Below are 22,755 nucleotides of genomic sequence, written 5' to 3'. Positions count from 1 at the left end.
TGCAGCACCAAGCCAAAATAGGCTTAAAACCTGCACATCTGATAGTGGCGCATCGCGCCAAGGACCAAACTACTGAGGCTGTTTTATGGCGCTATAGTGGCGCGTCACGCCCTTACAGCGCTAAGCCTAAGTTTTCTGGGTTCTAGAAAATAGGCTTAAAAACCTTGCAAGCCTAAGAGTGGCGTGCCGCGCCAGGGACCAAACTACTGAGGCTTGTTGCTGGTGCGATAGTGGCTCTTTGCGCCACTACGGCGCCAAGCCCAGGCTTCCTGCAGTCACAACCTAGGCCTGAAATTTCGGTAGTACTAGTCCATCTTAGGATAGTCATAACTTTTGACTCTGAACTCCAAAATTTACAATCTTGGCGGCGTTGGAAAGAAGACTCAAAGACCTTTAATTTGATAGGTCATGGTCCACCTAATTCATCCTATTTTAGGATACATGGTCATTAGAAGTCGACCCCTTATACGAACTCATCCGAAAACTTAATCGATTGGGATTCTTTGGACTTGACTAGGTGTTAGAGATCTCTTATAACCCCTAAATACATATAACACACTTCAAATACTTAGGAATTAATCCTAACTCATATATAAAATTACAAGTCGTACGATTCGAGTCTACACACACGTGGAGAAAACTTTGAGTCTTTGCGAAAAATTTTCTGAGGTGTTACATTAATAGACCTATTTGATACACTAAGGGTAAGCCTATGGTTCATCTTGAGCAACTTGTGATTTCATTTGAGAGAGTGACCAAAATTTTGTTAAATACCCATTAACGTAAGTGTGAGAGAATAGGTAAATTCTTTCTTGTGAGGGCACATGTTTAATGAAGAAATGATGATTATGCATAAATTTTAATTTAACAAACCATGTGAGTTATTTCATTACTGAGTCAACTCTCGAGTCTATGTGGTGTTGAGTTAGTGAGTTTCTTAAAGAGAAATTTGACATGTATTTGTAAGATAAGTTGGCTTTCCAATCACTGTGGTTTGGTAGAATTGCTTTGTACATCATGAATTTGTTATTTTAGGAATAAAACTGAGAGTTTGTTCGAGGACTAAATAAGTTATAAGTGTGGGGTGGTGATCTTGGGTACATTTATGTGCCCAATAACAAATAAAATCCATAATTAGCTAGTCAAGTTGAGAGCAAATTCCTAGAATTTAGTTCATATTATTTTATTTTTGTATTTTGTAACCAACCAATGTGATTAGGCACTTTCAAGGCTGATTGGGAAAGAATGAACATTCAAAACATGATCGGATAGAAACTGGAGCTCAAAGGAGCAATTGGGAACACAATGTGAAGAAAATACACTATAAAGAAGTGTGTCCGCGTCACGCACTTGGATTCTAAAATTTAATTCCAAAACTTAGAATTTATTCAACAAAATAGTGTGGTGTGCGTCAGGTTCACAACACGGACCTGGTTCTGGATAGCACAAATTCGTACCGACATAGGAAATGAAAAATTGTACTAAATTGAACCAAGTCTGCATTGCGGACTTCAGTGTGCCTAATTTAATTCCCCATTTTTGGTTCTATAAATAGCACCTTTACATATTTTATTATAAAGTAGATCAGATTGTCAGGTTTAGAGTTGAGGAAGACGAAGGAAGAGCTACTTTTGGTGATATTTTCTTCTTTCCTTTCATTTTGAATTTAATTTTTTATGTTATTAATGATTTATGTAAATATGTTGCACACTATGAGTGGCTAAATACCCTTGTTCTTGGGTTGTAGCCACAAGATGAAGGTTTAAATCTTATTTTCTTTGGTTGAAAATAGGTTATGTATGTGATTACTCTTATATTCTTCTTTTGATTATTGTAATGCTTGATCACCATTAGAACAAATTTGTTGTCCACCCAGAACTTGAAAGGCGGAAAAAGGGATAGAACATTAGAATATAAGAAGCATGTTTGTCCTAGAATTATCTAGAATAATTCGTGTATAGAATGATCATGACACATATCTATACATCATATTTGGTTACTAAACAGGATGATAAAATCTATGCATTTTGGTTGGTTCATGCTTATCTCCGCTCAACAATGTAGTTAAGTTGTCAACAAGAGTAGGCAATTAGAGGTCAGAAGATCGTAATTGTAAAATTAACCCTATAAATCAGTAATCGAAAAGCCCATTCGATATCAAATTAAAAGATTTTAGACTGGAAATCTATGAGTGCTACAACCAAGGGACTCTTTTTAAAATTGATAAAATTTCTCTAATAATGTTAAATCAGTTTCTCATATCATTTTTGGTATAATTAGTTTGTAGATATAAATGAACTCAACTCTTTGAAAACACACATGAATAATTTGATTCATTGAAAAGTTAACTAACGCCTAACTGTATTTTCCTGTGGGTTCAGTATCCGACTTTTAAAAAGGGTCACTATATTACTTTGAGACTGCGTACACTTGCATGTGCATTTGGACACAACTGGCCAATGATTCCAGATATTCTATCCATTCAGGAACCGTTAAGATGTATCGTGACTTGAGGTAGCATTATTGGTGGAGTGTCATGAGGAGAGATATTTATGTATCATATTGTTTGAGTTGTAAGTAGGTTAAGGTCGAGCATTTAAGGCTTGGTGGTAAGCTTCAAAGATTACCCATTCCCTAATGGAAGTGGGAACGGATCAGCATGGACTTCATTATGGGGTTGCCTCGCATTTTCCGTGGTCTTGATAGCATTTGGGTCATCGTGGATCAATTGACCAAGTTAGATCACTTCCTCCATGTTCACACTTTCTACAGTGATGAGAGGTTGGACTGTATCTATATTGGGGAGGTGATCCATCTTCATGGTGTACCTATCTCTATTATCTCAGACTAGTTCTTAGCTCACATTCAGCTTTTGGAGGACTTTTCAAGAGAAGTTGGGTATCCGTGTCGACCTTAGCACAATTTTCCATCTGCTGACTGATGGCCAGTTAAAGCACACTAGTCTGGTTCTCAAGGATATGTTGTGGGCTTGTGTTATGGATTTTGGGGGCCAGTGGGATCAATTATTTCCCTTGGCGGAGTTTGCGTGCAATAATAGCTACCACTCCAGTTTTCAGATGGCTCTGTTTGACGCCTTATATGTAGGCATTGTCTCTCTCTAGTTGGTTGGTTTGAGTCTACAGAGCCAAGGCTGCATGGTACAGACTTGATGTAGGAGGCCCTAGATCATGTGAGGGTGATTTAGGATAGGCTCAGGACAGCTCAGAGTAAACACCAGAGCTATGCAGATCGTAGGTGTTATCCATTGATATTTGCTGTTGGTGACAGGGTATTCCTCTGTGTATCTCCTATGAAGGGCGTGATCAGATTTGGGAGGCAGGGAAAGCATAACCCTAGGTATATTGGCTCTTTTCTGATATTGAGGATAGTTGGTGAGGTTGCATATGAGTTAGCTTTGCCTCAGGCCTTATCAGCTATTCATTTGATATTTCAAGTTTCTATATTGCGTCGTATGTTCCAGATGAGTCCCATCTACTTCAGTATGATGTGGTTGACTTAGATGATCGTTTGAGATACATTGAGGAGCCACTTTATATTTTGGCCAAATATGTCAAGCAGTTGCGATCCAGAGTCATTCCTGTGGTGAAGGTCTTTTGGAGGCATTGTCCAGTTAAGGTGGCTACCTGGGAGACCGATCAGGAGATGCGGGCATAGTTCCCCAGCTTATTTGAGCTTCACGTACTTCTTGACTCTTACTTTCACGGACTAAAGTTCTTTTAGTAGTGGATGTTATAATGACCCTCCAGGTCATTTTAGAAATAAAGCATTCATTTCATTATTTATAGCATTCCTGTAGCGACCCCAAGTCATTTATGACTTGTTGGCACTAACTGTTCGGTCGCCTGGTCATTCATTTGGTTTTAGGCCTGTTTCTCTGTTTTGAAGCTTTTATAACTTGAAAATTTGACTTTGGTCATAACTTCAGGAAAATGATCTCTAAACAGAATTCTGACTATTTTATTAGCTCTGAAATGGACAAATTAAGCTAGTAGCATAGTCGGCATGAGTACAGAGGCAATTAATACGAGTTTGGGGCCATTTGGTGTTTTTGCCTTTGAAACTTGGCCTATGAGTTACTTTGATCAACATATTTGGAAAACGTTCTCGGATAAAAAATTTAACAGCGTGTTTAGTTTTAAAATATCAATTTTGGTCTAAAACGACCTTTCACTCGCTTCCTGAGGCTTTCGGTCTAATCCCGAGGTCCATTGTGGAATTAGGCTCCCTTGAGGTAGTTTTCCCCTTTTTCCTGCGAGTTTGGTGTTCTTAAGCTAAATGTCAATTTTGATGCATGCTTGGATTGTAGCTGATGTAGTGTGTGAATTGTGTTTCTTTTTCGAACATGAGCTGGGGGTAGTAATTGGAACCTACTTTCGAAGTCAATTCCGTGAGTTATAGAGTGGGTCCCATAATTTCCCATATTTGACTTCAAAATTGGCCCGACTTTGAATTCAATAATTTTAACTTCATAACGATTGTATTAATGTTGTGATTCTATTGTTGATAGTGTGACAACGTTCAAAGGCCATTCGGAAGGGAAAAGCTCTGGTTTCGTGTGTTGGAGCGCGCGTGGTCGACCTACAGGTAGGCTACGATTTTTCCCTCTTTAGACTGAGCATGTTTAGGCTTTTTGTATACTGAATTGTATGAGCTTGGAGGGGTTTGGGACTTGTACTGTTTTTGTAGCAGCTATGTACATGTGATTTTTAGGTTCTGGAAGGGATCTTTTTATTTGTATATATTTCGTGCAGCTTCCGCCATTCAGTTATGTTCTTGTTATTTCATTTTTTTTAGTTATATTGTTGATCTTCTACCCTGACATCCCATTACTCACCGTTTTGAGATATGGATCGGCTTGCCTACTGGTAGGTCATGGTACGCGCCATCATGACCTGAAAAACTGAGTCGTGACAATATATATATATATATATATTTTAAAATCTCTTTTTAAACGACATCCAAAGGTCGGTGTATTAAATATATATAATAGATCAAAGAGATACAGTGCCCCCATTTCAGCTACTGCTCCTCCCATAAACCCTAGACCTCTCTTTTTTCCCTTTCTCCATAACGAGGTTCTTTGGAATCAAGAAGTAAGTTAAATCTCAAAACTTGTTGTTTCCTTATATTAATTTTATGGATGGATATCATGGTGTCATCCTCCCAGCTGGAAAACTATTTTTTCCTAATTTGTGATTGCTATATTGATGTTTTATTAATGTGATTTGCATATTACGTATTGTGATTTTGTCAATTCAATCACAAATATGTAAGCAGCAGAGAACAGAACACTGCTCCTTATCTCTTAGGAGTTGGTATAGTCTGCAGAGTTCAGACAAAGTTTGCTTGGACACTACTCTTATATTCCTTGGATTCTCCAAAATGCACTACTATAAGAGTATTCGAGTCTCTGACACACACCCATCGACATTTTTGAAGAGTCTAAGCAATTTAAATATTATCTTCTAGTTGTGGATAAGAATATAGATGGAAACAAAGTCAAAAAATAACTAAAGGACTAAATCTTTCAACTCTAGCACATGATCTCCATGCTACTAGAGATTAAGGAACACCATTTAGAGGGTCATAATTATAACCCCAACCTGTGAAATCCTCCGTTCTCTCTTATTAAATTAATATCTACGGAAAGGTCATAGTATTTTGTCGCACAAGTTACAACAAAACTGTGTTGATCTAAATTCCCAAAGAGGTGATTAAAAAATGATAGCTTAGTTGTCTATGGTACATGAATCTGGATAAATTTTAACTATGTGAAATAAAATTTTTAATATTTTTTTCAAATCATTCTCAAAACTTAGAGCAAGGATTCAAGATGAGAAAAGCAGGGGCTTCAAGTGCATTCTTCAAGTTTTTTTGAGAATCTAGTTCTTTCAGGTATGTAAGGCTATGTAACAACCCCTAAAATATTGTATGTCGGTATTTCAATTCTCGACGAAAATAATACAGCCTCGGTATTTTGGGCATAACTTTTCATAGGTTGGTCCAAATTAGGTGATTCAAATTTCTGGGTAACCACAACATCCATACCTACAACTTTCATGAGAACATATCTTACGATTCGGAGTATAAGTAGGTCAAATAAATTAATCTTTGCAAGATATAGTACTGTGACGGAATTGAGTGTTTATAGAAGAAAATTCATATCTCACTGTAGGTTGCTCCAAATTGGTTGATTCTTGAACGATATGAAACTAGATTTCCATATCTACAATTCTTATGAAGAAACCAAATCCTAATAAGGAATTTATCTTATTCAAATGCAGCTTCGAAAAAGAGTATTCTGTTAAAAAGAACTCATCTTACCTACCATGGAAACATCTAGATACATTTGACATCATGCATGACATAAATTGTCCTCCATTTAACATCATCCATGACATCAATATATTCCATTAAATTTTCAGATTTTTCTTTATAATTATTTTATTTATTGTTAGGTCCCTCTTTCCCACCTATAAATACCCACTTTATTTCCTCATTTTTTTCATCAAGCTTTCTTAAGCATTTCTTCTCTCTATATACTTCTTCTCAAATATAGTTTTAGTTTTAGTAGTATAAAAATACTACTCCGGTTATTCTTATACTCCGGGTAGTACACAAAATGCTCCAGCGAGAAGAAAAGGCTAGGGGTCCAAGAGTGTCCCAATTCGGAGTAAATCTTCAGATTTAAGGTATGTAAGGCTTTCATAGCATTGGATTGAGTTCGTCCATGCGCCCAATATTTAAATTCATTATAATTGAGTTATAGTTGAGTTTTATCCAAATTTTGAATTCTAGATGAATTAATTCTTCTTCTATTGAGTTGATATATTTATGCATTATTATTATTATTATTATTATTATTATCTCTCATATTATTGGAATTATTGTTCATGGCTACTTTCCCATGAATCTTAATTGATTTGATGTTCATGAATATTTTTACACATGTTTTGAGTCAAGATGTTGGCTTTTTATTATTTTCATTGATAAAAAGAAAGTTATATTAATTAATACTATATATGTATTTTATTGAGTTTTGAAAGAGCAAAAGAGTTGAATTTGAATGAATTTGAGAAAATGATATTTTGAGCAAGATGTTTTGATGAGATGTAAATGATGTTTTTTGAAGTATAATGATTGATAAACATGAAATGAGGTGAGTTTGATGATTTAAATTAAAGTCCAATGAGACTAGATGATGAGTTTAATATGAACACATATTTTGGGAGTAGTATTGAACACCGAGTTGGGTAAGCGTTTAATTGACTCAAACCCCAGAACTACGTAGCCAGCGTAGGATGGAGGCTATGCCTCTTAAGTCCCAAAAAGAGGACTTTAATGAGTGGATCCAAGATGGTGATGTCCTTTACCCTGGCAAGGTATTGGATGGATGTGGCAACGACATTGCTTCGTTGTATCATCGCTAGCTCATAAGTGATGATTGCCGGTTAGAGAAACTCCCAACTGAGTAAGCATTGCTTATTACTATTATTTTTATTATTATATTTTAAACTTGCATTACATATTGATGTTGAGATGATGTTGAGTTCTGAGATGAGTTTTATTGAGAGGAGTTTCTTGATATCTGTCCTTTCCTTCCTGCCATTTTACATACTCATACATTCCACGTACTGACGTCATTCGACCTGCATCATTTTATGATGCAGATACAGGTATTAGAGATCCTCAACAGGCGCATCGTTGAAGATCATTTCTTTTCGGCTATTTGGTGAGTCCTTCTTGTATTCGAAGGAACTCCTTATCCTTTTATTATTGTTGAGTGTGATGTTTCTTTTGAGGTAGCCATGGACATGTCATTGGCACCATCTAAGAGTATTAGAGGCTTCATAGACAGAGTCTGATGATGTAATCGGAGTAGTTCTCCTTAGAAACTACTTCTTATAAAAATTATCTATTTTTCCTTTGATTATGACTAGTCACATTAGTATTCTTAAGTCTTTCGCTGATGAATAAATAAGAAATGAGACCAAGTGGTTATCTCGGAAGCCAGAAATGGTTTCTGAGTGCCGGCCACGCCTAAGGTACCCTCTTGGGGCATGACAGGCTACTCATAGTGTTGGACCAAGTCCGTCCCAACGTCCTACATCAAAATTCAGTCAGTAAGAGGTTAAGTTAGGGTTTAGACCCAAGGTTTGTTGAAGTTTTCGAATGAGTCGTGATTTCCTTCCATTGTGTTCTATGTATTTTCATTGAGATTGTGTTTCCTCATATAATTTTGATCCTTGCATTATTATTCATGTTTATTTCTCAAACTTTATTTAATTAAGAATCTTGAAGTTTTTGCATTATTATTTATTAGGCATGATTTTCAAAGTTTAAGTGAGTTAAAGTATTATTCATTATTTTTGAGAATGAGTATTGAGGGAACTTGAGTGGTTCCAAATGCATTACAAGTATTGAGAAAAGCATGTCTATTTAAAAAAAGCATAAAGAGTTTGAGAAAGAAGTTACAGTCAGTTAAAGTAAAGTTCATTATGACTTCAGAGAAATATTTTGAGTATTTACTCACATAGATATTATATGGACATTATTGCATGTTTTAGGAGTAGTATTGAGCACCGATTTGGGTAAGCATTCAGGTAAATCAAACCCCATAAAATACTACGTAACCAGCGCAAGATAGAATTATGTCGTTGGTTTGGGTGACTCCTCATCTAAGTCCCTGATAAGGACTTTTTATATGGATTCATGAGTTGAGTTGCGTCCCTTATCCTGGCAAAGTATTGGACGGCTCTAGTAATGTGAGCAGTATGCTGTATCATCACGAGACTCATAGTGATGATTGTCGGTTAGAGAAACTCTCCAAGAAAAGAAAATTTATTATTTTAAGTGTTGCATTTATTGCCTTATTTCAGTTGCAAAACTTTATGTCACGACCCAAATCCAGGTGTGATGGCATTTATCCTTTCCTACCAGACAAGTCATCCTTAAACCCAAAATTTATGAAAAATAATGCGAAAGGAGTTTAAATAGATAGATAAATATACAAAAGCGGAAATCTTAGTCAACTACAATACCCCCAAAAGTCTGGTTGTCACATGTACAAACCTCTAATATAACATCAATGGAAATAAAAAAAATACAAGTCTCAATATCTTTATTTCTCAAGTAGAACAAAACATAAATAGAAGGGACAAGAAAGATCACCGACATCGAACAGCTACCTCGCAAGTCTCCTCAAAAAGCCTCGGATGAAGGAAAAGAAATACTAAATCACTATTCAGGCTTGAAACCTACACAAATATATATAGCAAGGGGTGAGTACCAAACAACACGGTACTCAGCTAGCCAACTAAGAAAGACAAGTAAATCTAATAGATACTAGAACTCATTTCCTCCTAACTGAACCTCCCCAACTACAACATGCATAGAAATCAACACATTCTAATCTACATAGTTCATATAGTACATAGATCAATAATAGCTCATCGGCAACACTGAATAAGTCATATCAGTATCAAATAGATCAATCTCAAAAACACAAGGGCATGTGTACAATTTCACGATAACAGATAAGATGCAATGTAATGCAATGTGATGTCATATTGAATGATGCATGTCTGTCATACTGATACACATCTGCTGTATAATAGGCCGGAACCCATGGGGGCGCATAAGTACCATGTATCTACCATAGATATGTGGCCCGATGCTACCTCTCTCATAGATAACTCTGCCACGGACGTGTGGCCTGATCCCTATTTCCCCTCAATATGAATTCGCCAGAACCATTTTCCATCGACATAAGTATCAATTGAGTTTCATCACATATTTTAAAACCAATGCAAATATGCATGTTCACACAAATAATGAGAGAATGATAGTGTTCACAGTCATAACACAATTCATATCGGTGCAATTTACGTCACACTATCAATAGTATATCTACATCATTAAGTACATCATTTACATTATATAAGTCATCAAGTCTTTATTTTAATACCCTTTTATTATATTTAGGATCAATCGCTGAGCAAGTATATCCAAGTCAATTTCCATAATCAACAATATGCAAATGAAAATTTTATTAATTCATAATCACATTTAGGATATCATAGCATTTCATCAAGTTTACGTCAAGTTCAAGTCAGGAAGTTCACATTTCCAATCAAATCACAGCACACATAGTTCTTTGTATTATTTCGATCTTTTATTAGGCACAATTCACTTGTTTATCATCCCAAACCTTATTCCCATTTCACCCCAATACAAGTATGAAAACAAGTTAAAGTAATCTACAAGATTTATGAGGTTTTAGAAATTCACTTGCTTTAATCAATATCCGATCAATCAAGTATTTTGAGACTTTCCTTTTCGAATCAAATCCAAAATACCACAATCTATCCAAATGGTGATTCATAATCAAAATATGAAACCAATGACACCAAAATCATGAAATTCATCAAAAGAGTCAAAGTGGCTCAAAAATTCAATTCCAAAAATGGGGTTTAAATCAGAGAATTTTTAGATGAAAATGATTCTCAAAGCATTAGAAATCCATTAGAGAAAACAATTTCAAAAATGGAGTTCAAAATAGCCCATAGTCACCATTTTAAGAAATTCAAAGTTCTTGAAAAAATTCTCAAAATTTGGTGTCCAAAATCTTTAATTCGAAGTCAAAATCATGATATAATGGATGCGTAATGTAGATTTTAGGTTAAGGACACTTATACGATTAAATAGCCTAGAAAGATCACTTCACAAATCGCCTAATCGAGTTCCCCAATTCTGAAAATGAAGAATAAGGCTAAAACCTCGGCTAAACCCCCTCAAGTGTCGCAATCGCGACCCAGGCAAAAATAGCGGGCTTCGCGAAAGTGAATGGGTCATCACAAAAGTGATAGTTGCGAAAGTGATCCCCTCATCGCAATTGCGATGCCTGCACCAGGACACGACATTACTAAAATTCCCAATTTTCAATCTTCTGAATAGACCTTCGAAATTCATTCAAAATCTTATGCACACAAATCATATATGCTACCATACTAATTCTGTGTTCCGAACTTAATAAATTGTTAGAATTTGAATTCGAGATTTCCTTGACCTGAAATCCAATAAGTCACAACCAAACTAACTCTAAGCTTCAAAAATACCAAAAACGCCCTTGGACCTTCTGAAAAATACAAATAAATTCTTCTTATTCCTAAACTCATCCCTGAAATATAATAAAGTCATAAAAAATTAATTTCAAGTATCTGAACTCCAAATGTTGACCAAAGTCAACTCTAAACTGAAAAACCCAATCATTCCCAACTTAGGACCTCAAATTCTCGATATAACCCCAAATCTGATTCCGTTAACTTTCCTAGACCAAATTCTACATTTTGAAGTTGATGGAATCTATGGATTTCTATTTCAAGATTCGAAACTCCCAATGACATCGAATGCCACTTTCTCAACTTAAGCCTTCAAAACTCAAATTATTCCAAAAACCTTAGCTTTTCACAGAATTTCACAAAACCGACTTTGAATAATGATCAAATATAACTTGGAACAACTACTTAGAGGGTTAAAATGGTCATTTTGCAAAAACTATCAAAAATGACCTTCAGATTCATTACACTTTAATGTTTCATTACACTTGCATGCTTTACTTTAGTCGAGTTATTTTTAGTATTCCTTTTCAGCATAAATATTCAGTTCACATATTATTTCATTCAGCTATATTACATCCGCACATTCTATGTGTTGACATCTTTTGATGTTGCATCATTTTATGATGTAGATACATGTATTCAGGATCATCAACAAACGCTTCGTTGAGATCACACTTCATCAACTTTTGGTGAGACCTTCTTGCTTTCGGAGGGCTCCTTTTAGATATGCTTTCAATTTTAGTAGTTTATTTTAAGGTAGCCATGGGTCTTGTCCCGACACCTATTTATAGTTAGTAGAGGCTTCATAGATAGAGTTGGGTCAGTTCAGTCTTTTCAGAGTTATGTTTTGAAACATTGTTTCATATTATATTCAGTTATTTTCAGGCAGATGCTTGAGTTGTACTTAAAGTATTTTAAATTCTCTTCATTTAAACCTTTTGCTTTTGAGTTTAGTCTTACACTCAGTAGCCAGCTAGGTCAAGAGTTTGCTTGGAACCAATAATGATTTTCGAGTGTCGGCCACGCCTAGGGTATAGACTCTGAGTATGACATATATACAATGTCATACAAGAACTAAAAGTCTGACTGTGGGAGATACTAAAACCTGCATAAATCATGTGGGCTATTACATGGAGTTCAGTGTACTTCTTTCACATCGAAAAAATAGTGTCCAATACTTGCCAAGGTAAGGACCTAATATTTGAGGTAAGGTGGATCCACTCTCTAATGTCTTTTTGAGACAAATCCTACGGTGACAATCATTTGTGTTAGTATTATATAGCCCCCATGTATCTAACTGAATTAGTTCAAAATTGATTTGGTAGAAATAATGTTAGAAGGGAAAGATAGTTTGGCGACATAATACATAAATAGGTCATTTAACTTGGATTCAGTTGGCATTGATGTTCTTCAATTTTGGATTTGCACAAATAGACACTTTAACTTGTATAAAATTAAACAAATAGACACATGTGTCCTATGTGACATCCCTATATGGCAATTTGTGTCCTACGTAGAGTCCTACGTGTATTATGCCATGTAGGGCACATATGTCTACTTATTCAATTTTATACAAATTTAAGTATCTACTAGTATACGCCCAAAATTAAAGGGCATAAATACCAGCTAAAGCCAAGTTGAAGGATATATTTATGTATTATGCCTAGTTTAGCATGTCTATTCAACAAATATCACAAGGTAAATCAGAATGAGATTGAAAATTGCAAATAACTGACTTGATTCTTTTCATTGATGAATAGGATAAGTGTCCTAATCTCTTATGCCACAAATATACATCAACTTTATTAGGTCCTACTACATTACTAGAAAAGGAAAAAACAGTTCTCTGAAAAAATGAAATACTGGAAATGTCTTGAATGCTAGACTTATGAATTGTGGAGTTGGACTTGAGAAGATAGAGAGAGTCATGAATTTCATCAAGAACCAGTGGCCTCATCATGAATTTCTCCAAAATTCATTTTACCAATTTAATTAAATTGAATAAGAAGATTCTCTTTTTCTCTCTCCATCCATTTTTTTCTAGAAATTTCTCTGTTACACCTAGTAAAATTACCAAAATATTCCTAAATGAGAGATTGCTCGTTTAATGCACTTTATTTAAAATTTTCGGTCAATTCAAGGTCGGAATATTGATTAGGGTGGAAAATTGTGTGGGAAATGGTCTTGGTTGAATTTTATGACAATCGGATCAAAAGATAAATTTTCAGAATGAAGCGACGAAAACAGAGAAGTGGGCGACGGGACCTGCTGCGGATTGGACTTAATTCTATCCTAGTTATTTTCTACGGGTTAGAATTTGATTGGAAAAATTTTGGAAAGAAATTGCACTATGAGGGTGTTATGTCGAAAAAAGACGGTTTAAAATTAATTTCAACTTTATAGAGAAAAAATCAATTTTAGAAAAAAAAAGAGCCGTCACTTAATTTTTAAAAGAAATTAAGAAAATTTAATTTAAAAGACCCAAACAGATTTAAGTCATAAAAATTTAGAAAAAAAGGTACGAGGTTCATATTACTATTTTAAAAAGGTTATAACACTTAATATAGCCGCTAACATACGGTTGTCCGACGATTTGAAAATTTATTTGACTAATTTTGGGAAAATGTATTTTAACAATAATCGAAAAATTAAAAAATTTGAAAGAAATATAAGTTTTAAAACACTTAAGATAATTTATAAGAGTAATAGACTTGGTATAAAAATAATTAAATAAAAAGAGATAATTTAAAATAAATCATTTAGATGAAACAAACGATCATAAAAAAAAGGTTTCTCTTCAAGAGATTTAATTAAGTTAAACTAAACAATTAATGTTAGAATTAATACAGGATAAATAAATATTATTAACTAATTAAATAAGAGTAAAGACAATAGAAATTAGTGATGCCTAAAAAAACATTTTGTTTTTAACATTAAACTACCCAAAATATATACCAAAAAAAATATTTAAAAGTAGACAGGATAAAAATATTTATGTACTCATATTCTTCGAATCAACGCCGGCTTATTAATCGGAAAATAAAATATAGTTTTTGTTGTTTTTCTGCTCGGGTCAACTTCCATCATTTCCAAAGGGCTATCTACCCCTACCCCTCCTAAGTTTATTTATTATTATAATCCTGAAACGATCTAAAAGAAATAATAAAAACTGACGTCTTAAAAAGTGTCTAACGTCCAACTTAATATTCAAGAGACATTGAATTTACTAATTGGATAGGTTCTAGACTAAAAGGAAATGTAGGTTTCTTAATTAGACACATCATCAAAAAAAATAAGACGACATTTAGCACGTAAAATCTCAAGTAAGCCTCTACATTAATTAATTAGCATGCTTGAAAACGCAAATAAGTTGTGAAGGTCATAATGATTGTGTGTGCATACAATTAGACGTAGGTATCGTAAATATAAAAACTTGAATAAAATGAAGGGCAAATTTTATTATTTAGACATATGAAGGCAATTTTAATTATTAAGGTGACTATAATAAAAGAAGGTTGCTTGACAATTTCAGTTATTAACAAATAATGTTAATAAAATCCTATTAACATGATCTTTAGTTAACAACGTGCTAAAGATTTATTAAAGTACTATAGATATGATTTCTAAATATTGATATGCTGAAGATTTATTAAAATATAGACATGATTTTAGGAATAGAATAACATAATAAATATTTATTAAAACTCTATATGCATGACTTCTACACATAATATTATAAAAATATTTATGATATCTATTTAATTGGTATGTTAGAATTATAATACCTATAAACATGATCGTTACATGATAAAATATGCTGAAAATATTATTAGATTTTATGGACATAGTAGACTCGAAATGTTCTTACCAACATGATTTCTATATAATATTAAATTCTAGAAGCATGATTTCTGCATGACATAATGTTCTAAGAATTTTATTGAAAAGACCGATAGGCATTGTATCTATTAAAGTAGCCTATTAAATACTTATTAAATCCTAAACATGATTTCTATATAATTAACATGCTAAAAATTTTAAACGAGTCATGTAGATGTAGTTTCAATTAATATGCCGAAAATATTAAGCTTAAACCATGACGTATGATTCAATTAACGTGCTAGAAATTATCTATCGAAAGCATATGTACATGATATTTAATAATAGAATGGTTGGTAGTTTGAACAAAATATGAGAGTTGGACAGGTTATTTCATACATATTAATAAGTAAAATATTAAAATTAGAAGATTGCTTAAAACGTATCGAGTTTACCGATATTCGAACAATAGGTTGATCTTAAAATTTATGACTAACATATTAAATCGAAGCATCGATAAAGTACAACTTTTAAAAAATAAAACTAACTAGGTCCTTTCGACATATTTATCTAGTGCGCACACACATAAAATTATGTCAAAGTAAAATAAATACAAATAGCACATAGATTTTGTCACGACCCAAATTCGGGTGTGATGGCACTCATCTCAACCCACCGAGACAAGTCAGCCTAAAACTCAACGAAAAGTAAATGCGGAAGTAATTGAGATAAAATAAGATTTAAATTAGTCAAAAACAAATAAATAATCTCCAAAATCCCCCAAGAGTGGTTGTCACGTATACAAGCCACTATTAAATTACCGAAGTACGAAAGAAAATACAGTCACAATGTCTTTGTCACTAGAGTAGGACTAAAACATAATAAAAGAATAAGAGGTGTCCGCTAGATGAATGTAACGGCTACCTCAACACTCGAAATGATAGCCTCAGATGTGGTGGAAACACTAGGAGATCAAACAAGTCCGGCCTCACAACCTACACAAGTGTGGAAGCAAGGGGTGAGTACCAAATAACACGGTACTCAGCAAGTGAATAACTAAAACTAATCAAAGCTTAATAGATACAAGTACTCCTGTCCTCCCAACCGAATCTCCTTAACTACAACCTGCATAAAATCAGTCTAACTCTACACTTGTGCGATAACAACAGTAATACAGTCCACAAATTCTCATCAATGAATCATACCAAGTCAAGTTCAACATACACAGAGCAATATAGGGGTAAACACAAATTCACAAATGTCAGAAAGGTGCAATGCAATGCAATGAAATGATGCATGTCTGTCCTATCGGTACACATCTGCTGAATCACAGTCCGGAACCCATGGAGGACATTTCTGTCCATGTAACCTGCCACGGAACGTGTGGCCCGTCCCCTCAACATATATATCTTGCCACGGAGCGTGTGGTCCGACCCCTTTATTTCATAATACTTGCCATGGAGCATGTGGCCCGACCCCTTTGTTTCATATACCTGCCACGGAGCGTGTGGCCCTACCCCTTTTGTTTCATATCATTTTCAGTCTCAACACAATATGTCAGAACCAATGCAATCAATTCATGTTCATATAATTCACGATAATAACATGACAACAACAATAATTTTTCCTATCTCACATCAACATAGTCATTTCACATGCCCAAAATCACAACATATCAATTCCACCAATACATGTCATTAGATCACCATTTTATACCCCTCATCTCCATTTTTTAAGGTCAATCATACAGTCAATAATCCAGTCCAATTCTCATTACTCCCTAGTATATATGACACGGAAATACAAGCATCTATAAGCTTAAACTGAGGTTTAGAAATTCACTTGCCTTAATTAATCAAGCAATTACACCAGTACTTGAGCCTTCCCTTTTCGTTGGGTCTCCAAATCAATGTAATCTAGTCAAATAAATAACCACAATAAGATTTTGAAACTAACAACACCCATATTATTATATGTCTAGCCTAGACCCAAAACCTACCCAAATCTATAATCAAGTTCTTAATGTTGACGTCAAATAACATGTCAACTCTCATATTTCCAAATTTTAAGCCTAGGGTTAGGTTCTAATTTCCCCAATATTATAAATTTAATGTAATTCATAATATATAATATACCTAATATTTAATTATCTATTTTAATATATCAAAATTCAGGAACTAACTCATTCTATGTCATTGAAGTCAAATCTGAAATTTTCTTTCCGATTATGTTCACTCATGATAAAATAAACTCACATGTCAAATTTCAGCTAAAACGGATCGTTATTCGACCCCCAAATCAAGATTTTATATGAAGAACCCTAGGGTCATATTTTCTTATTTCAACATTGTTTCTCCACCAATATACCCTAAAAATATATTCATAATCACATGAAAATTTAATGGAAAGGATGAGAATAATTACCTTGACGCTTTGGAATGAAAATCCCTATTTTTCTCTTCTCCTTTATTTTTCTTTTCCCCTTTCTTTTCCTTCTTCCTCCGTATTTGTTTTCTTGTTTCTGCGGGTTTTTTTTTTCTTGTTTGCCGCCGCACATCTGATGGCTTAATGCCATCAGATTGTGTGTATATATATATAATTTTTTTATTATTATTATTATTATTTATTCCCTTCTTTTTCTTTTCTAAATTAATTATGTACTAAAATGACAAACCCTACTAACCTAATTTATTAAATATAAGAAAAGTGGTATAAGTATTAAATAAATTAACACTTTAGCCCATCAATTAAATTAATTATTTAAAATCACCTATCAATTAATTAAATGAAGTTATCGAATAGTCTAAAATTTATAATTTAAATGTACGGAATGAGTCTTTTATGAAGGAAAGAAGACTCGTTCTCAAAATGACCTAACGGGTCATTACATTATCCACCACTAAAAATCATGTTCGTCCTCGAACATAAAGAAGGAAAAGGAAGAATAGCCGACGTTACCTAAAGCTTGAGTTATTATATTCTAGAGTCGGTGTTCATCCCTCTAAGTGAGATCCTCCTTAAGACCATTCCATCAAGATCAAATACTAAGAACTAAATTTTTGAATCAAACCTTGGTAGATTTACTAATCAGGAGTGATTACCAAGCCACAAACTAACCCATGAATTCCATTTGAATCGAAACCTATTGAATCATAGAACAACCACCAAGGCGAGTCTTTTCTCACATACTTACGATGAAGTTCTAAATTAATATCGGCTACAACCAGAAGTGAACTTGAACAACCACCATATACTCATAATGTGCAAACCATCACAGGTTTTGTCAAGATTCCATTCTCACTATCAAAGCTTCCCACGATCTTAAGCTATACAAATATGATCTTTAGATATTAGGTACTCATTACTGGAGAATATGATTTATCTAACCCAAAGAATGAAATGATTGAATACCCTCTTAGCGAGCGATACACCCAAGCATACAAAATTTCTAATAACACTATCAAATATGGTAGATCAGTAGTTGTGATTGTAAACAATCCTTAAGAGCGGTAACACTAGACTCATTGGCCGCCCACATTCTACCATACATAGCCAGAATGAGACCCCGACGAGAGTTGAACCTTAAGACTGTCGGACAACTATAAGTATTCATGGTAGCTCTTCTACAAATTCTTATAAAAAGAATTATGCATGTAAAATCACTATTATAATTCAACAATCCCTTACAACACCAAATCTATCATAACTAAAATAGCCAAATTTGCAAAAGCATCCTACCCTATCAAAAGAATTCGCAGAATCGGTACACCGATCAACCACTAGAGATCCATCCACCGAAGTAGAAACACTTGTGGGCATAAGGAGCGAATCATACTTCAAATCATGTCTGAAACAAAATAGGTAGTTATATAAGAATGTACGAAATCAAGATCGAATAACACAAGATACTTCTTCTATAGTGCTTATATCAAACATTTTCATTCATCTGACTCCATCATTTTGATTTTTTTGCTACCCACAATCAACCAGTCTGTTCCCCATACCAAACTTAGAGAAATTCGTGGTCACCTGAATAATTCTATATACTATGAGCACATAGCCTCTATTTACCCTCTAGTGCCAATGTAACACATCACAATGGTTCGTATAATCTATCAACAGAGTAGTATCAACCCAATTCGATATCCTTAATAACCATGAAGAACTATATCCCATCTTGTAGTGCATCTATAAGTCACCTACCATAATTTGAGAGTCTAACCTTACATAGAACACATAATCTTCGACACCTCACTATTTGTCATTCAAACCAAAAACAAACCTTCAAAAAAGTCGTTGTTACATCTCTCATAAGTCTGTGTCGGACCAATTGACATTGTATAGTCATATCTAAAAACAAGGGCGAAAATTCGTACAATCTTCAACTTTGAACTAAGGATCTACACATGGTGTCTTATTTCTTATCATTTCTTAGATGCTTCCTATGAAGTAAATTCCAAATACCTTGAACTATTTAATATACCACACTCTTATTTCTTTTGCTAACTCATTTACCAATATTATTCTTTGACCACAACTCAGGACATTTTACCTCATCTTTTGAATCAAACCTTTAAGTGAAGCCCTTTCTTAGGCCTCTTAACAATCAAAAGTAACAACTTGTAAGATCCCAAACCCTACGCAAGTATTTTCAATTGCTCAATATTTGATGTGATCGATCATTTCTCAGCTTACTAATTTATACCTTGACGAAATCTACTGCCATAATGTAGACTTACAATGAACAAATTGAATTTTGAATTCCAACCAGGTAACCCAATTCCATTATCTATCAACATTAGCTCATACATTGAAGACCTTTATGAATTCACGTATCTTAGCTATCATTGATCACCTCTCCATTAATCTTATTGTATTCTTCGTTAAAATTTAATTATACCAGTTACCAAACTCGAAACCACAAAAGAACTTATTACCACACTCGAGTCAAACGCCTATAGAGTTATTTCTCAAATCTTATCCAATAATTGTTAACCCATATGAATAACACATAACACTGCCACCATAAACAGAGCAAAATAAACAGAACCACGTGTCACTAAATTTAATTCTCCACTCTCTTTGAAGATACATTCGGCCCTTACAACCAGAGTAAATATAATTATTCTCACCTTGTTTCGAAGGCTAAACTACATTCCACTAATTATTTTTATTTATGAATCTGGATTCTTTCAATTCTATCCGAGCAATGTCTCAACACATTCTATGACTTTCCATATAACCACGACACTCACCATATTTTAACCAAAAATCCTTAAAGTATAGTTGTGTCCTGATCATAATCCATCACAAATTTTTATTACCGTTATGCTCAATAACCATTGCCATCATCTCGAAGTAAACCTTCTCAATCGACAAGACACCTTAAACCCAGTTATACTAATGAAATCCAATGGAATAACCCAATTTTGTGCGCACCCTCACTAAAATTCTTAATTGCCTTCACACAAATATACTCACTGCTACTTTCTTTAACCATAAGCTTATCATTCTGATATCGATCCACTCCCTTGGAGTTTACGGTTAAATTATAAGTCCTCACTTAGAATTCTCGGGATACATTTCACAACCTAAATGCATTAATCATACCAAAATCCACCGCTAAGATCTTCCTTATAACCAATGCTTACCCCAAGCATCCGTAGAAACAAACTAGTTAATTTTTCAAATGTGAATGCAACATCAAATCTCATCATATGAGAAGATGATACAACTGATAACTCCTTAAATAGTTAGTAATCACACTTAATAATCGATGTATTTATTTTTGTATACCAATAGTAACACACCGTGAAAGTTGGATAGATCCACCACTAGAATAAATCATACCCACCATAAAGATCATACCTAGATAGTCTACATCTTCCTAAATATTACGTAACTGTCATACATTACCAACGCATTTTAGTTTCCAGTCAAAATCGATATCACTCTTCAATAGGTAAGGTCAATAGCAGAAGCAACACAACCCATAACCCTAACCAAATAATCACAAGTACCGCGGTAGTAGACTTATAATAACCCTTCCTGATATACATCCACCTTATCAAACCGCTATAGAAATTCTGACCTCGATTAGCGCAAAATCATCCTTATCACACACTATGTAACTCATTTACTCACAACGAACTTCACGGTCTATAGTCTCCGAGGGCACAGTGCTCACAATATAGTCATTCCCCCAATTATACCATTCTCAATTGTAGAACCACTTCAAACATCGGATAGACCAAACAAGCATCATTCTCGATGCTTAACCACTATCCAAAAATATAAGACGTTCATATAATCCTCCAAACCATTGTTCCTCTTTCTATACCATATCCTCAAAGTACATTATTGAACCATAACCTTACTTACTCCTGTAAAATCATCGTGCATTACAAGTCTCACCATACACCCATTCCATAAGTATATTACTTCCACCTCTAAATTAGATCTAGACCACATGATGAACTTTCAACTACACGCACATAAAATCAAGCAAAAGTCACCATTATATGTGAGAGAACGGAGTGAGACAATAGAAAATAGATAGGATCAAGGACGCATGATAGAGAATCAAAAGGTGAAGATATTTCCTAAAAGTCTTCATAGCCTCTCGAAGATAAGTACAGACGTCTCCGTACCGATCCTCAAGACTCTACTTAGACTCGGCTTGTATACACGTGAGACCTATGAACCTAGGGCTCTGATACCATCTTTGTCACGACCCAAATTTGGGTGTGATGTCACTCATCTCAACCCACCGAGACAAGTCAGCCTAAAACTCAACGAAAAGTAAATGCGGAAGTAATTGAGATAAAATAAGGTTTAAATTAGTCAAAAACAAATAAATAATCTCCAAAATCCCCCAAGACTGGTTGTCACGTATACAAGCCACTAATAAATTACCGAAGTACGAAAGAAAATACAATCACAATGTCTTTGTCACTAGAGTAGGACTAAAACATAATAAAAGAATAAGAGGTGTCCGCTAGATGGATGTAACAGCTACCTCAACACTCGAAATGATAGCCTCAGATGTGGTGGAAACACTAGGAGATCAAACAAGTCCGGCCTCACAACCTACACAAGTGTGGAAGCAAGGGGTGAGTACCAAACAACACGGTACTCAGCAAGTGGATAACTAAAACTAATCAAAGCTTAATAGATACAAGTACTCCTGTCCTCCCAACCGAATCTCCTTAACTATAACCTGCATAAAATCAGCCTAACTCTATTCTTGTGCGATAACAACAGTAATACAGTCCACAAATTCTCATCAATGAATCATACCAAGTCAAGTTCAACATACACAGAGCAATATAGGGGTAAACACAAATTCACAAATGTCAGAAAGGTGCAATGCAATGCAATGAAATGATGCATGTCTGTCCTATCGGTACACATCTGCTGAATCACAGTCCGGAACCCATGGGGGACATTTCTGTCCATGTAACCTGCCACGGAACGTGTGGCCCATCCCCTCAACATATATATCTTGCCACGGAGCGTGTGGTCCGACCCCTTTATTTCATAATACTTGCCACGGAGTGTGTGGCCCGACCCCTTTGTTTCATATACCTGCCACGGAGCGTGTGGCCCGACCCCTTTTGTTTCATATCATTTTCAGTCTCAACACAATATGTCAGAACCAATGCAATCAATTCATGTTCATATAATTCACGATAATAACATGACAACAACAATAATTTTTCCTATCTCACATCAACATAGTCATTTCACATGCCCAAAATCACAACATATCAATTCCACCAATACATGTCATTAG

The 22,755-nt window shown here is 34.5% G+C and overlaps 1 protein-coding gene across 1 annotated transcript; it reads left to right on the top strand.

Annotated features, from left to right (window-relative positions):
• The first annotated feature begins 2,659 nt into the window (after nt 1-2,659).
• On the top strand, nt 2,660-3,675 carry LOC129872438 (uncharacterized). The gene is made up of 4 exons (XM_055947429.1): nt 2,660-2,781; nt 2,870-3,085; nt 3,289-3,357; nt 3,456-3,675. Exons 1-4 carry the CDS (start codon nt 2,660-2,662, stop codon nt 3,673-3,675), a joined length of 627 nt encoding a protein of 208 aa, XP_055803404.1.
• Nucleotides 3,676-22,755: the final 19,080 nt, after the last annotated feature.

The sequence above is a fragment of the Solanum dulcamara genome, chromosome 2, assembly GCF_947179165.1.
Source record: "Solanum dulcamara chromosome 2, daSolDulc1.2, whole genome shotgun sequence".
Taxonomy (NCBI): Eukaryota; Viridiplantae; Streptophyta; class Magnoliopsida; order Solanales; family Solanaceae; genus Solanum; species Solanum dulcamara.
This window is presented reverse-complemented; position numbering and strand designations above follow the sequence as displayed.